The 16,762-nt window shown below is 54.1% G+C and overlaps 1 protein-coding gene across 3 annotated transcripts in view; it reads left to right on the plus strand.

Annotated features, from left to right (window-relative positions):
* Positions 1 to 13,013, plus strand: part of TMEM164 (transmembrane protein 164) — a 161,647-nt gene extending 148,634 nt beyond the window's left edge. For all 3 annotated transcript variants that reach the window (XM_082681895.1, XM_082681893.1, XM_082681894.1), the window contains 2 exons: positions 6,927 to 7,027; positions 8,653 to 13,013. In XM_082681895.1, coding sequence (XP_082538021.1) covers positions 6,927 to 7,027; positions 8,653 to 8,859 — 308 coding nt within the window. In that variant the 3' untranslated portion in view covers positions 8,860 to 13,013. The remainder of the gene's footprint in view (positions 1 to 6,926; positions 7,028 to 8,652) is intronic.
* The last annotated feature ends 3,749 nt before the right edge of the window (positions 13,014 to 16,762 follow it).

Consider the following 16,762-nt stretch of genomic DNA (forward strand, 5'->3'; position numbering starts at 1 on the left):
CCAGGGCTGGGGTTTTTTTCAAGATAAGTACGGGGCTAATGAGAGATGCCATGAAGTCAAAGGTGTATGCCAGGGATAATTTGAGTGTTGGGCAATGGAATTGAAGGAGAGAAGAGGGAACCATGAGGGACAGCAAGAAAGATGGGAGGACCAATGGATCACAGATTCCAGGGGGGATCAAAGAAGTGTTGGGGTCAGGGTTAGAGGGGGTCAGCTGGAAAGACAGAAGTGGTGGATGAAGAGGGAATGCTTGACTTAACGAGGGGCTGTAGATATTCGTAATTATAAGGTCTCAGGCACAAGCTTGAGAACGACTGGCTGAAGTGAGACAGGGACGAAGTCATTGAGGAGAGGAGGCCAGGGAGCTGAGAGGCCAGGGTACTGGAGGGTTCATGTTAGGCATATGTTGAAAAGATCAAGAGACGAGATGGGGGTATTTTTGGAGAGAAAGGTACCGAGCCAGGTACTAAGAGCCCTGAGGAATATTAAGGACCATGACCCATAGTCTGTAGAAAACTGTGAAACGGAAGGGTAGTGGGTTGGAAATAGCGATGCAAAGAAAGAAGTTCCCTACTCTCCCTCGGCCCAGGGGGAAAATAAACCAGTGACTACTTCAGAGGGCTAGAGATGAAGCAGCTTCCTTGTGGGGAGAGGTAGGTCAGGGAAGAGCATAAAGGATGAAGGGAACGTTCAGAGAAGTGATCGAAACATTGGGAATTTGACTAATGATTTCTCTGTGACTTTGCATATCCTGTTCCCTTTTCCTGGCATTCCCTTCCTTACCTTGTGCACCTGGAAAGCTTTTCTTCAGTTGTTTACAACCCAGCTCCTGCATCGCTACTTTCATGAAATTGCTACAGCAAAGATCACCAGTGACCAGCATGTTGCCAAACCCAGTGGAAGTATTTGTCTTTACTGTACCTCTACAAAGAAGCGTGTTCCCAGTGGAGTCTTCCGTGATGATGGGAAGTGTTATTTCTCCGCCCTGTCCAATATGGTAGCCACTAGCTGTGTGTGGTTATCGAGCATTTGAAATGTGACGGGCTACTGAGGAACCAGATTTCTAATTTTATTTCATCTTAACCCATTTAAATGTAAATTGCAGGCTCTGTCCTTGGTCCTTTAATCTCATTCTGTGGACTCTTCCGTGTTGATCTTATCCATACCCCAAAGCTCTGTTTCTGGGACATCTCCCTCTTCTGAGCTCTAGACCTGGACTTGCACAGCCAATTGGAGACGTCCGTGTGGGTATCCAATAGGCATTCAGTGTCAGCACACCCCCAACCTCTCAGTCACTGAACTCATAGACCTGGGAGTCAGCCTAGGTGCCTCCTCCGTGTCCTACAAATTGCCAAGTCATCCATTTCTGCAGCAGCATCCGAACTGGTGTTCAACCTTATCCCTCCCCTGTCCATCACCCACACTGCTGCCAGAGCAGTCGAGCTAGCTGAAACAGAAACCTGACCTTGCACTCCCCTGTTTCAAACCTCTCAATGGCTTCTCGTGAAGAGGATAAAGGCCAAGGTCCCGGGCACGGCAGACAAGGCTCTTCATGACCTGAGCCGGTCTCTCCAGCTTCATCTCTGGGCACGTGTCCCCTCCCACTTGATGCTCCAGTTACACAGACCTGCTTGGGATTACATGCAAATGGCATGCTGTTTCATGCCTCCACGTCTTTTCCCAGGCTGTACTCTGCCGCCCGGAATGTCCTTTCCTTCCTTTAAGCTCCTGCTGCCATCTCCTTCTTATTCTTCAAAACTCACCCAAACTGTCATGTTCTTCAGCTCCCCTTCCTCAGTGTCTCCATTACTTAGTGCGCTTACCTCATCACACCATCTCATTGCTCACGGGTAAGCTGCAGGGTAGTTCTGAAGGGCACGGCCTGTCTTGGCCTCCATCTCCCCACTGTCTAGCATGGAGTCTGCCCAGCGTGCAGCCAGTCCGTGTTGAATGAATGGGTAATATGTAAAAGTGAATGACTTGAAGGGAGCAGGAAGGAGATTGGAGAATGGGATGCCGTCCTGCCCAGTCTCATCTCCTCAGTGTAAGCCCTTCCCAGGTGGGATTAGAGGATGAGAGAAAGGGCCCTTGGGAGAGGCCTCTGGGGATCAGTCTTGGCTGTCGGTGGCACAGTTGATGTCTCTCCCAGCACTCATAAAACTTCCTTCTGGCAGAAATCAATTTCAGAAAAAGCTATTATCTCGGTTTCCCCCTACCTTTAGAGCTGAAATGCTTCTATCCTCCTGGGGTAGAAGATGCTAGCAGAAAATGTCACATTTATTTTTTTCTTAAAGTAAAAAAGAAAAGTTTTATGTGTTTAATTTTTCTGAAAGTGCTTAAGTTTCTATTTTCTCTTAAAAGAAAACTGGTTTTTCACTGAGATTTTCCCAAGGGCCACATCCAGGTATATAAAAAAAGAATGATGTGCGTTTGCATACAATTTGCATATATCTGGGTAGACTGGGTCATCTGTTCTCATGGTGCTTTCTTTTTTGTCTCTATTTTTTCAAAGAGATTGAATATTTGATCACCTTTGCAATGAAAAGAAGCAACAGCAGTGAAAAGGCAGAGGCAACCACAAAGTCCCCCTTCACAGAAAAAGATCACCTCTTTACGAGATTCCTTGTTGTCTTCCAGTCTTCTATGAGACGTTGGATGGCTGTGGTTGCCATGATAAAAATAGCGGCCATCTGTATGCCAGGCTAGCTGGTGTATTTACTTTTTTTATATCTCTTATTCCACTCAGCAGCCCCGAGAGATAGACGTTGCTACAGGAAACAGGCTTAGAGGGGTGGCACAGTTTGCCCAAGGTCACCCCTCTAGGCAGTGGCAGAGGCAGGACTCAAACCCAAGGCTGTCTGACCCCAAGGCCTTTGTTTTAAACCACTAAGCTGTATTTTCCATCACTGATGTACTGTTTGGTGTTCTGTCATTTACACTTGCCATCACGAGCCAGGGACTTGGCCACACAGGTGTATAGTTTGTCTGGTTGTTATTTGAATGGCAGTGGACTGTTGCACAATACTGAGGTACCAGAGTTTACTTAACTTATCTCCCCAATTGGTTTGTTTCCAGTGTTTCAGTATAGTGGGTAGTGCAGGTGTAAATATCTTTGTGCAAATAAGGGCCATGTGTTGGGTGTTTGAGGTATTGGACGGTAGTCCTCAAAGTAGCATTGTCGAGCCAAAGGGTTATAGTGTTACAGATGCTCCAGAAAGCCTGTCCCGTTCATTTCCCAAGCAGTGATGATTTTTTGAGTGCCCACCGTGCAGCCGGTGCTGGAGGTGAAGAGGTGATCAGAAACGGCCCCTCCCTCAGAGAACTAATCGTCTCGACGTGGGACGGGTGATGTAACACAGAATGAATGGTCCTGAGGTTGCAGTGAGAGCACTGAGAGCCCCTTGGCAGTGCCTGGGCGTTCCTTTCCCCCCATATATAGGGCAGGACAGGGTTCAGGGGCTTTAGGGGAGGGTGGGGGAGGGCTGCTGAAGTCTGGCGGAGGATATTCCCCCTCCGGTCCTTTTTTCCCCCTGCAGCCACCACCAGGCCCATGGGGTCTGTCACTACTGCCCTGCTGCCACCAGGGGGAGCCAAGCAGAGGCTGGAGGGAAGGGACACCTGGGGAAAACTGCTCAGGGCTCTAAGCACCTGTCGGTCCTCCAGGTGCCCTCTTCCCCTTTACGTCCCCAGCAGTCAGGATGACAACATGGTACCCAATTCCCACTCATCCAGCAGACAGGAAAGTGCACACAGTATAAGCGCATTCCAAGTTCTGTGCTAGATATCTGCTAGGAACACAGAAACGAATCCCACGCAGTCCTCGACCCGAGGCGCTCGTCTAGACCGGTAGATAGACAAAGAGCTGGTACGACGTGGTGTGCTGGAGGTCTGTGACAAGTGGCAGCGGGGGCACTGAGCAGTGAGTCCTTTGGCATTGTGTCTGAGAGCCCAGTGCTCTGCTGTTGACTTTGGCTGTGTCACTGCCCATCTCCCAGCCTCAGTTTGTCCATCTACAAAGTGGACGGATGAGTCCAGTCCCTGCAAAGGGCCGTCTGACTCAGATGTGCGGTGAGCCTGCCTCTTGTTCACAGAGCAAGCCTGAGCTTCTCCCCCCAGAAGACCCGGGGGGCTTCCGTCACCCCCATCTCACTCCTCTCCTTCCCTCGACACTCCCCACCGTGGTGTTCCTTGTTGTTCTGCCTCTGACCTTCTTCCTCACTCGGTCTGCATATGCTCCTGTGATTTCAGTTACTGTCCTGTGCTGATGACACCTATATATGGATGCTCGGCCCCGTCCTTTTCACTGAGTTTGTGATTCATATAATAATGAAAATAATCAGCATCTCTTAGATCCCAGATATGGCACTCCAGTCATGGCTTAAATGATCTTATCTACCCGACGACCTTGTGAAGTAGGCGGCGGCACCCCATTCTGCAGATGAGGGAAACTGAGTTCAAGAGATACTGAGGCTTGCCCAAGGCCCTGAGGTCGATAAGCGACAAGAGCCAGGATTTGAGAACCTGTGTCTGCCCGGCTCCAGTGCCCACACTGTTACCCGTCACGCTGCATTTCCCAGAGTTCACGGACACCTCAACTTCAACATGTCTAACATTGGCCTCCTTTCTCCACCTTCTGTCCCAAATCTGCCTTTTCCTCTCTTCTCCATCTCAGTAAACGGCGTCATCCACCCAGTGATGCAAAGCTAGAACCCAGGGCCACCGCCGTTGTCTTCAAAGCTATCCATCCTCCTCTGTCATCGGGTTCCTGAAGCAGTCTCTGTCTCAGTCCCCCGCCTTGACGCTCTCTGCTCCAGCCCACACCCCACACCCCGCACCCCGGCCAGGCAGATCTTTCTCAAGCGCACGTCTGATCGCATCACTTTCCCGCTTCAGACCCCTCCACCGCTTGCTGTGGCTCTGCGGCAGAGCTCGAAGCTGGCCACCAATGAGCTGAAAGCCATCCAAGAAGACATGTTTCGTGTGGTCCGTTGAGCGTTCTTAAAACAATCTGAATGATTTGCCAACGTTTAAAAATCAGGAAATTCCATATGAAAGTTCCCATTTCTGGCTTCTCTTGCAAGAGTGAAAACACTGGCAACTCTGGGCCCACGTCCCCGTAGGGCAATGATGGGGTGGAACTGAGTGGCGGCTGACCTCTTCAGAAGGGGCCTGGGCTTCCCAGTTGGCCCATCTCCAGCATCCCTGTTGACTGGTCACCCCCCTGCTCCCAGTTACCTGCCTGCCTGAGGTTTGAGGCATCTAGGGTCATGACCCTGTGGCACAAGATGAAGCCCAAAGCCCTCAGCCTGGCTCCTAAGGTCCTACCTGGCCCAGCTGGGAGCAGCCTAGCCCTGCCAACCTCTGAGTCCCCTGTGGTCTCAACTCTTCCCCATAGTTCTGTGAATTGGCTCGTTCCCACGGATGTCTGCCTTCCTGCAGGCTGCTGCTCTGGAATGCCTAGGCCTCTCTTTTAGTCCCATTTGTCCTTTAGGACTCTGCTCGGTGCCCCCTCCACCAAAAATCAGTCTCCCCGCCCGCCCCCCAAGCTGAGTTCCGTCCTCCCCTAACGCGCGGCACAGACCTGGGTCATCACACCCATCATACCGGTTCTCATTGTTAGTGGCTTGTCTGCCTCGTCTGCCGGATCGCGCATCTGAGGCCGCAGGGAGCCCGTCTTCTTTATGTTCCTTTCCCCAAAGTTTGGCGCAGGGCTTGGAATATGATAGGTGCCTAATAACTGGTGAATGAATGGATGAATCTGTGAAAGACTGACTTGGGAAAACACTACTCCAGGATGTCCTGTCGCCACCTACTTGCTTGAGGTAGAGGGTTCCAGGTTCCTTCCATTCCGGAGCACCCCCATGGATGCACGCACCCGTAGCGTCCTATAAGCCACACCCCTGCTCTGCAGCGTCTAGAATACATCCAAGCCTACCGGGATAGGAGTTCCTGAGTGCCGATAGAGGGAAAATACATCATTCTTGCTGTTCCAAGGGGAGAGGGTTGTCTAATGGTTGGGAAATGGCACAACAACTCTCAGAAATAGCCCCATTTTACAGACAAGTAAGCTGAGGTTCAGGGAGTTGAAACACCTTTTCCAGGGTCACACACGGCCAGTAAGTGGTAGAATCCAGGTTTGAAACCACATCTGTGTGACATCTCGACCACCATGCCATACTTGCTCAGTGACGTTTCTCTTTAGAAACATGAGGGAATGATTAAAATAAATGTGGACGTGAAGGCTATACAATTATATATACAGTAAAATTCTGATTAGTAATCAAAAGAAGAAAGAAAAGAAGCCCCCAAGGCATACAGGAACCAAGGAGACACACGCACGTGCTAGCAGTGGTCACATTCAGTAGAGCGCTGGGGGTGTTCTTCTTCGTTTCCTCCATCTCATTTCTACCTTTTAACATTTTCTAAGTTTCCTTTAGTGAGCACGTGCAGTCATCCCTCAGTGTCCGAGGGGGACTGGTTCCAGGACCCCTGCGGGTACCAAAATCCGAGGCTGACCAAGTCCCTTATAGAAAACGGGGTAGTACAGTCGGCCGTCCGGATCCGTGGATTCCGCATCCACAAGTTCAACTGACCATGGACCGATCCGGTTAGTGGAACCCGTGGATGTGGAACCTGCAAATACAGAGGGCCGACTGTATTACTTTTATAATAACAGTAAAAAAAAAAAAAAAAAAAATCCCTCTTTGTAATGGCCCCGGCATTACGTGGCAGAACAGACTTTGGAAGGGGTGATAGGAGTACCCAGCTCATCGGTTTGGGCTGTCTCTCGAGCGGCCGTCGCAGGGCAGCAGAAGGGGGTAAACAGCAGGCGGTAGCTGTGGCCGCAGCGCCCGCGCCCTCGTGGGACAAGGGAGGAGAAGAGGGTCACCAAACGCGCTGTCTCACTGTCTCCACTTTCCCCCCAGGCGCTTATACCCCGGAGCCCCTCAGCAGCTTCCGCTGGGCCCTTCTCTCGACCGGCCTCATGTTCTTTTATCACTTCAGCGTCTTGCAGATCCTGGGCCTGGTAAGTTTGGTTCTATCCCCTTCTATCCCTTCTGTTTGGCGTTCTTCATAAATCTTGATAATCCTGGTTGGCGCTGGTGTATCGTTTTGTTTTGAAAATACAAGATGCCAAAGGCCAGGCTGTCAGAGTGTTGTGTCTGGGCTCTTGATTTACGATCCACAGCCTTGGCCTCTCCGAAGAGTTTTCTGAATCCTTCAGTAATGCCTGTTTCTTTCACCCCTGGGGAGGCAAGGAGGCCCTTCACTCACGGCCGCTTGGATCAGAGCTAGAGAGCTGCGCTGGAAAGTGGTTTGCTGTGGACCCCATGCGAGGCAGGATGCTAGCCCTGGCCCTGGGCCTGGGGGAGGCTTCTGACCTCGGGTCCATTCTGGGTCTACTACCGGGCCCTGAGCTGTGTGTCCAGTGAAAGTGTGGTGTCGGGTGACCCCCGTGGCATTCTGGGATGTTCAGTAGTCGAGTTTTCCAGAGCCCAGGATTGCTGAGTGCGTGGGCAGTGTGTCTAGTGGTGGCGAAGTGAGTAGCAAGAGCTTGGGGCTGGGGCTGGGGTCGGGAGACCCAAGTTCGAGTCCTGGCCTTGCCACTGCTCTGGGTGAGTCACCTCATTCTCGAGTGCAGTGCGCTCTCCACCCTCCGTGACACGGCCCAGGCCCGCAACCCCGACCCCGAGAGGTGGTGAGGACTTGTCTTTAAGGAGAACGTGCTTGAAGGGCTTTGGAAGGCAGGGGCCGTGGCCGTGCTCGAGGCTGGAGCGGCATGCCGGGTTTTGTGTGCGAGCGGCACTAATGTAGCGTTAGCCGCGTGGACCTGGCAGGACTAGGGCGTGTAACCGATGTCACCAGCGCCTTTGTTGAAGCACTCAGTCATTTTGTCTTCCCCATCCCGGCGTGTTGCTCTGCTCTGGTTGGCCTGGGGGCTAGTTGGAGCTCCCTGCCAATAGCATGAATGCTTCCTGTTCTCTAGGGAGGAAGCAGTATGACCTTCACACCTGCTGTCCACTGGGACTCCTCGATTCCAGAGGAGTCGGTGTGCTCACGTCACCATACGTACCGTGCTTGGTGTCACCTCTGGGCCTCCTACAGGGAAGGCTCCGTTCACTCCATTTCTCGCCATGACCCCCATCCATCCTTCATGAGTCCATTCAGGTGTCACTGCCCTCGTGAAATCTTCTCTGAGAACTCAGCCCCCGTCCTGTACACCCCTCAGATCCCGTGGTGGGCAAGAGCTGGTGAGCACCGTCTGTTTTGAGGTCACACGTGGTAGACCGATCACCCCACCTTGATGCAGGCAGGGGCCGTGCCGCGGACTGCCTTTATCCCATGACACCCCTCCGGGTCTAGGCACCCAGTAAATGCTTAGGAATGGCAACGGGCACTGGGCCCAACTGGAAGGCAAGACTGAGCAAAACCGACCAGCTTTTCCACTGGACGGCCTCCCCCGTCACCTCCAAAGGGCTCTAGCCTTGACCCACTCAGAAAACCTAGGGGAGAAAGATCCCACTATGAACAGGTGGGGATTTGACAATCCCTCCTTGTCTAGTCCCCATGAGGTAGACACGGCTGAACTGGCAGAAGCCAGAGAAAGCCTAAGGATGGTGAACGCTCACTCTACCTCCCTTGTCCCTGCAGGTCACCGAAGTGAATTTGAACAACATGCTGTGTCCGGCCATCTCAGACCCATTCTACGGCCCCTGGTATCGCATCTGGGCCTCGGGACACCAGACTCTCATGACCATGACCCACGGGAAGCTGGTCATCCTGTTCTCATACATGGCTGGGCCCTTGTGTAAATATCTGCTGGATTTGCTCCGGCTTCCAGCCAAGAAAATAGACTGAAGGTGCTTGTGTTGTTTTGTTTTGTTTTGTTTTGGGGTTTTTTTTTTCTTCTGCCCCTGAGGAAACAAGTCCTGACTCCACTTGGAGGACACCCAGCTCTTGATGACATCATGGGAGAGGGCAGGAGGACGTTTGGTGTGTTTCTTTTTCCTTCCTCTCTGTCCCTTTCTTCCACCACTCTTCCTTCCCCGGCTCTTCCCCCAGGACGGCTCCTGGAGCCTGGGCTGTAGTGCTGCAGCCTGGGCGGTAGTGCTGGAGCATGGGCTGTAGTCCTGGAGCCAGGGCTGTAGTGTTGGAGCCTGGGCGATAGTGCTGGAGCCTGGGCGGTAGTGCTGGAGCATGGGCTGTAGTCCTGGAGCCTGGGCTGTAGTCCTGGAGCCAGGGCTGTAGTGCTGGAGCCTGGGCGGTAGTGCTGGAGCCTGGGCGGTAGTTCTGGAGCCTGGGCGGTAGTCCTGGAGCCTGGGCTGTAGTCCTGGAGCCTGGGCGGTAGTGCTGGAGCCTGGGCGGTAGTGCTGGAGCCTGGGCGGTAGTGCTGGAGTATGGGCTGTAGTGCCGAGGGCCGCACGTTTCCTCCTTCCCTTTGCCGCTCTCTCCCTGCTCCTCGTGGCCTTAAATGGCGAGACAGTAGTCAGTGGCTTTCACTCTGCTAGTTGCTGCTTTAACAACATCTGGTTGAGGAGAAAGGGAACAACAAGCAGTAGTTCTTTTGGCATCGAAGCGATGAGATTGGGCTGTGTTTCATTTCTCCACTGCCAGGGACCTCCAGGCTTATGCTGGGGTCCCCTTTTGTCTCCAGCACAGCCCTCACCATAAGGGGACCGAGGCCTTGTTTCTATACCAGCGGCAAGCCGGGAGCCAAGGGATTTCCCAGCTCATGGCCAAAAGAGAGCTGGCCAGATTCTTCCCACTGGTGTCCCATGACTCAAAGCAAGCGGCCAACCAGCCACTCCCTCCAGGATGCTGCCAGAGGTGGGAGGTGTGGGGCGCTACCCAGCCCAGGGGCTAGATTCCACTATTGCAATGGCAAATCCAAAGTGCGCAAGGTTGAAATGTCCACAGCTAATGCTAGGCAGGACCTTGGGTAAATTCTGCTTGAGAGCTGAGAACTGACCCATATCCCAATCAGAAGTGAGCGTAGAAATGAGTCAAAAGCCGTGGTAACTTGAGAAAACTGTGATTTGAATCATATGCTTGCTTTTAGTTTAATGTTGATAATAGACGACATTTTAATTTTGAGTGCCCCTTAAATGTTCTCTCTCTCTCTTTTAAAGGCAGCTTCAGGGAAGGATGAGCTAGAGTTGGGTTTTCTGGCTCTTGGAGTTCTGTGTATTTGTCTGTCCATTTGCTTTTGGATGTTTGAGTTCGGAGAATCCTTGAATTAGGGCCTGTCTCTGGAGGGACACCTGTCGATCCGTCTCATGGTTTTACAGCATGTCTTGGCATCCTAGGTTTGGGAAGATACAGATCCTGCAGTGCTGTTTCCCTAGGGCCAGGTGTCGTCACTGCGGCCAGACTCAGAGATGAATTGTTTAGCATGGGGGTGGGGGGCATCACATGCTCCCCAGCCCGAAAGCCCACGTCTGGGTTGAAAGGGAGGTACCAAAAAATCAGGTCCCCATGGGTGGAGGTTCAAGTGCTCTGAAAGGGAGACCTTTTGTTGCAAGGCAGCCTCAGTCATACATGGACCTCAAGAAGGAGGTGGTACCATTTGCTGGCTCCCTGTTGGCTCTTACTAAGAATAGATTACTTAATAACAGAAAAGATATTTCTGGGACCTCCTCTGATGAGCCCCCCCCCACTCCCTCTCCCACTCTAGGCAGCCCAGTTGCCCTGGGCCCATTCAATATTTCAGGTGTTACTGTATCAGACCTAGATTGAGTTTCAGGGACTCAGTGGTCATGATTTTAGCAAGTGGACCTACAGGAGGCAGCAGGATGGAGAAGTCTCTCCTAGCAAGGCGAGGCCCAGGGAAGCAACCACGGCGGGGCCCATCCCTTTGCAGAGGTACGCTGGCAGTGAGGTCATCAATCCCCAGGGTGTGGGGTTGCAGGAAGGGGGAACCCGTGAGCTCCTCAAGATGCGTGACCTTCATTTTCTGCCATCTTTGAGGGTTTGGCCGAATTTTTCTTAGTGCCTCTCAGCCCTGGGTTGCCCTCCGGAAGAGGCAGCTCTTGAGGGGCTGGATTCGCCCCGCCCACTGGCTGCGTGTAGGCGTGGCTGATGAGGCAAGACCTCAGTGCCCCTTGGCCTCTTCCTCCGTGTCTCCATGGCCTGGTGCGGGGTGCTAGTCAGCTCGAGCTTCCCTTGCACTGGCGTGCCTCTCAAAGTTCGCCACGCTGGCTGGCAGCTTTCAGCTGCTTAGAGGGAAAGAAGAAAGTGGAAGCTACGTGCCTGGCTGGGCCAGGTCAGAGGCAGGTGCACCTGTCTGGGGGAGGGGGATGAGAAGGGTAGATACAGGGCTTCTGGTTGGCTCGGAAACATGTAGGGGGAAGGAACAGAGAGCAAGTCCCGTCCCAGGTTGCACAGGGAGTCATGGCCTGCGTTGGAGGTGTTGGGCAGCAGCGGGCGTCTGAATTGGTCTCTACCTGACTCTTTCCTTGGGCCAGGCCCATGCGGAGAGGTTACCTGGCCAGACCCTCGGCGGCCTGCCTTGGAGGGTGGCCCCTGCAGCAGTGGGCCCGGGCTGCCCGGCACGTCCCCTGTGCTTTCCTGTCGGTGCCAAGGGGCTTCCCCAGCCATCCTGGCCAAGTTTCCATGTGCCATTGGCCAGCATGTGAGAGCTCCGTGTGTTTGCGGAAGTGGACAGTTTCTTTTAAAATGGCCCCGGGAAGGCAAAGGAGTGTTCCCTCCAGCCCCCAGGTAGCCCTGGCTAAGGATTGGCCCAGTGAGATCAGTGTGTTCAGCTGGCCAACTTGGGACATCAGCTCAGAATACCAGATGGTCATGCCTGCTTGTAGGCCCCCATCTCTTCTCCATTCCCCGTGGTATTTGCTTCTGTACACCAAAGATGATCTGGCCTATCTTCTTCCCGGAGGCCCAGTGATGTGTTCCTCTGTCAGCTTGTGAGGAAGCCACGGCTTCTGTCCCCCGAAGTCAACCTTCTCCCTTTCTCCTGGGACTTCTCAGCATTCACAGAAGCTGCTTGCAGCGTGGCCAGGGCATGTGGGGCGTCGGGGCCCAGTGTTCAGCGGAGCGGGCACAGCTGCCCACGGAGAGCAGGTTGTCAGCACGTCTCTGCGCGCTGGTGTTAGGGGGAGGCTGGCAGAAGACCCTTCCTCCCCCTCCCTTGGCCAGAAAAAGACTTCCATGGATGTGTACGTGTTGATCCCGAGTCATCTGAAGGGGAGATGGGGAGGCGGGCGAGGGGAGAAGAAGGGCCAGTGTGGCCCCTACAAGACAAGACACCGGTGCTGGTTTTGGTAAATCGGGAGCCAGGCATAAGGGAGGACGTCTGTCCTGCAGGCCCTCGCATGCTCCTTGGACTACCGGGAAGGGGCGTCCTCACTGCACACGCTGCCCCGCCCTCTGGGGGGTGGGGGTGGGTAGGGTCCATGAGAGGGAGCGAACCTTCCTCTTCTGTATATAGAGTGAGCCACTTGTGCTCAGGAAAACCTAGTCGCTTGTTGCTGCTCTTGTGACATTTTTGTACACTGGTTTGCTACTCGTGGCACGAAACAAACACAACAAGAAAAGTCATTTCAAGCTGAGCTGTGGTTTTGGAAACCTGCTTTCTTTCAGTGTCAGTGTTGTATTGTATTTGGAGGAATTCTTCATCTCTATTGGTGTTACTGTGGTAGAGAGAATAAGATAGTCCGACTTGTAATTCTTTCTGCCGGGAAATTGGCAGTGCCTCTGTCGTCGCCCCGACCCCGGTCCTTCCTCATTCCCAGGGTGGGATTGCTATGCGCTGGGCACACCCCTCCCTGGCCCCCGCCCCCGCAGCGGCTCCCTTTAGAACCGGTCTTTGTGATTCCCCTAAACAGCTGCAGAATGAGTATTTTTGCCAAGCTGGTTCTTGGGTGCTCTGTGCCCCTACCAGTTTGCTTGCCTCTTGGGGCATTTTGTAATGTTTTCTCTGTTTTGTAAAACCTTTTGATTGTACCACAGTGGTTTCTGCAGTCACCTTTGGAAATAAATGGTCATTAATTTGTGTACTTAGCACTCTGAATTTTAGTCTGAGGTGTTTCTGTTGTTGAAGATCCTTGAATGAAAAGGAACCCTCACCATGGGACTCACTGTTAAATGTTTCCTTCATTTACTGCTATTAAAAGGTTTATGAGAACCCAGGAGTCTTGGCCTTGCTTCTCAGAACCCTCTCAGTAGGGCTTCTGCTTTGAAAAGTAGACAAAAGGGGCCGATGGTCGTCCAGGCCGTGGAGGACCACCAAGGGGCAGCTGGCGCACTCAGCACAGCTCTGCCCTGGGAGTCGCGTGGCCGGACGTGCGGCCTCGAATCCCCCCATGCTGCTGCCTGCTTCCACTAGTGCTGCCAGGGACCAAGCAGGCCTTGTGCTCTTAGCAGGGCTTGTCTGCTGGGGGCATCTGCTGGGCTCGCGGGGCCGCATGTGCGCTGAGCCAGGCTGGAGGACTGAGCTAGGGGTGGCAGCTCTAAAATCAGACGTGATCAGGCTCCCTCATCCCAGGTTTCCTGAGGGCGGGCTCTGTTCAGCAGAGGTGCGAGGCTGACACAGGTCAGACCGTCCCATGTGGAGGTAACCCTGCCCCTGGGGAAGAGTCGGACCCGGCTGTCCAGGGCTCCCCACTGAGCAGCCCGTGGTGACTGTGATCAGCCCAGCCCGCCTTTACACCAGACAGAGGCCCTACTCAGACTTTTGCCGCTGTGGCTGCTTCTAGAAGGGACACAGCTAGGCATAGCGGTCCCCAGTGCAGGTGGATTTCCTCATTGGCCGGTAGTTGGGCACCCAGGCTATCGGAGAGGCTGGGCCCTGCCATCCTGGGCCACAAAACCACCAACTTGGGCAAGTCACTCGTTGGCTTGTGACCCCAGCTTCTCCATCAGTAAAGCTATAGCTACAGCCGTGTGCCAGGCATGGTGCTAGGTCCCTCCACATGCATTACAGGATGTAATCCCCTCAAAAACACGGCGAGCTGATTGCTCATGCTGTCCCTGTGGAACAGGCAGAAACGGAGAAAGCTGAGGCTCAGATCTAATCAATCAGTGGAAGAGCTGGCCTGGGAAGCCAGTTTGGTGAGGCTCCAGCGCCTCGGTGCTCAGCACTCTCCCCTGGACTCTGCTGCCTGTCTGGGTGCTGGCATGACCGGGCAGACCCTCGCCCAGGGCCCCCAGGCCTGAGGGGAACGGGAGGAGAACCGGGCAGTGAGGTGGAAGGCGAGAGAGAGGAGGGCGGGCCCCACGACTGCCGAGGCAGGGGGTCAAGCCCATCTTTTCTTCTGTGGCCAGCAGACCTGACCCTGGTGAGCCGCAGAGCAGAGCACGGCTGAAAGGCCTACAAGTAAACGGGATGGGGCTACAGGGGGCCAGGCAAAGACTGGCCCTGGGGGGAGAGGCTGCCGGAAGGACGTGCGGCAGGTTGGTCCCGTGGCCTTTCTGTGTGTCTCCCATTTCAGAAAGACCTAGGCCAAGGCCCCCGTCCCCTGGGCTCGTGCATCTGCCCCTGCTGAAGGTCTCTGCTCCAGTCTGTACCCTCTACTGCAGGCAATAGTTTCCAATGGAGACCTGACAGCCTCACTCCCGCGGGGCCTTGTAAACATCTCCTCGCCCTCACGTCCCACAAAGACCCATCCATAGCCGACCCTTTGCCCCAGCCGTATTGAGCTCCACTTGTTCGTGCCCTGCCGTTTCTCGCTGCTTTGTCTCGTTCTTCGCGCTGTTTTCTCGGCTACCCCGCTCTCCCTGCTTGTCCGGAGGTCTCAGCTCGAGTGTCAGCTCCTGTACGCAGTCTTCCCTGAGCCCCAGTATGCATTAGGTACCCCTCCACTCGGCTCCCCGGTGCTCACTCCGGGGCCCCCATTGGCCTCCTAGGAAGTCATCAGGGCGCTGTCTCCCTCTGTAGATGTTGAGCTCTTTGAGGGCAGAGAGGGGTCTGATGCATCCTTTAGCCCCTGGCCCAGGACCTGGTCCTTGGAAGGTGTTCGGTGAACGATGCTCTTATCCCAGAGTCCTGCAAAATGGTGGGAGGCCACACAAGCTGTCGCTCATCCCCTGAGTTCTCCTGCATGGGGCCCCGTGCCTTTGATGGCCCGGGCACCTCGAGCTCCAGCCGGTGGGCCTCCATCCTCCTTCTCTGCGGGACCCTGGGTAGCTGGGATCCAGGGTGAGGAGGCGTGTTGTGAGGAAAGAGAACAGAGACAGCATCTGTTCCGCCTGCCCCTTCGCTAGACCTCTGGGCGGGGTGTGGGTGAGGCAGCCAGCTGCTTTTCTGCATCCCTGGTAGCTGTTTATCCCCTCCAGGGTCCCCCTTCCACTCCCCGGGGCACACAGGCAGGGCTGGTGTTTACGTGGCAAAAGCCCCACCAGCCCATGGAATGTGTCACCTACCCCCCTCTGAGGCGTAGGGAGCAGCTGATGGTTACAACCTGATCCCCCAGTGAGTTTTCCCCTTGTCCTGGTTTGCCAAGGCCAGTGGGGGGACAGAGATCCACAGATGTCAGGCTGACAAATGCAGTGGCTTACTCAAAGGCCATGTGGTTTACTAACCTTGGCAACCAGTAAGGCTGGCCTAGTCCAAAGTCAAGGAGTCTCTGTTACTGCCTGTACCTGCCTCTCTCCCAGTCAGCGTTCGCCTAGCATCTCCACTGCATATCTGGGGTGTCTGAGCTGTGCGACGGAGGGGCTGAAGCATCTCCCAGGAAGGCAGTAGCGAAGGCTACTCCTGTTGCTGATGGATGACCCGAAGGGCTCTGCCCTCCACAGCTGACTTCCTAGCTTCAGTGGGGCTCTGCCTGCATCGCAGCCGGCCGGTGGCCTCGGAGTCTCACTACACAGCAGGTCATAGCAAGGAGGGTAGATGCTTCCTTAACAAAGCTCTCATAGGCGACAGAGCCAATAGCATGGGCCGCGTCGGCTTTCTCCTTTCCAACGACCCATCCCCAGCTGTACCACTGCTCCAGCCGCTGGTTCTCCCTGGTCTCCGCCGCCTTTCCCCTCCCGCTTCCCTCTCCATCCAGGGACCAGTAAGAGATGCTGCCTGCTGTACTGTCCCTTCAGCTGCTCCTTCCCTAGTCGCCAAGAGTCCCCAGTCTCCTTACATTTTTAGAAAGACCCTGGGCTCTCCAGTTTTTCTCCCTCTGAGAATGGAGGGGCCTCCCTCAGATTTCCAGAGTGTTGGAGATGACAGGATGCCGCTGATACAGGGGCTTGTAAATTTTCCTGCATATTAGAATCACCTGAGGAGCTTTACAAAGACTCAGTGCCCAGGCCTCACCCCAGCTCATAATTCAAAGCAAACTTCCTGCTTGATTTTGTTTTGACTTTAAGCTTCCAGGTTGGAAGTCATCTCTTTGACGTGCCCATCTACACCAAGTGCCGTTTGTTCATGAAAATTTTAAGACATACCCAAAGGTATGAAGAATAATAGCTAAGTCCAGCTTTGAGAAAAGAATGTTACCAAGAGAGTTGAAGGCCCCTTACTCCAGATTGTTCCTCAGAGCTTCAGGGAGTCTGGGGAGGTGTCTGAGCTATAAACCAGCCAGGTCTCCTTAGGGTGAGGAGGGAGGTGGAAGGGCCTCCTTCCGTGCAAGGGCGGCAGGTACAGAGGGATTTGTTGCTGGTAGGGTCGCCATCGTGGGTTTCCATGGGTTTCCAACGGGATGGCTTGGATGGCAGCCAACTTGAGGACCTGCAGGGCTGGTGGTGCAGAGTGGATGAGGTTCCAGCCTTTCCCCTTGCTTCACCCAAAACAACTCCAATTTTATTCCACTTT

The sequence above is a fragment of the Grampus griseus genome (genome assembly GCF_964374135.1).
Source record: "Grampus griseus genome assembly, chromosome: X".
NCBI classification, from domain to species: Eukaryota; Metazoa; Chordata; class Mammalia; order Artiodactyla; family Delphinidae; genus Grampus; species Grampus griseus.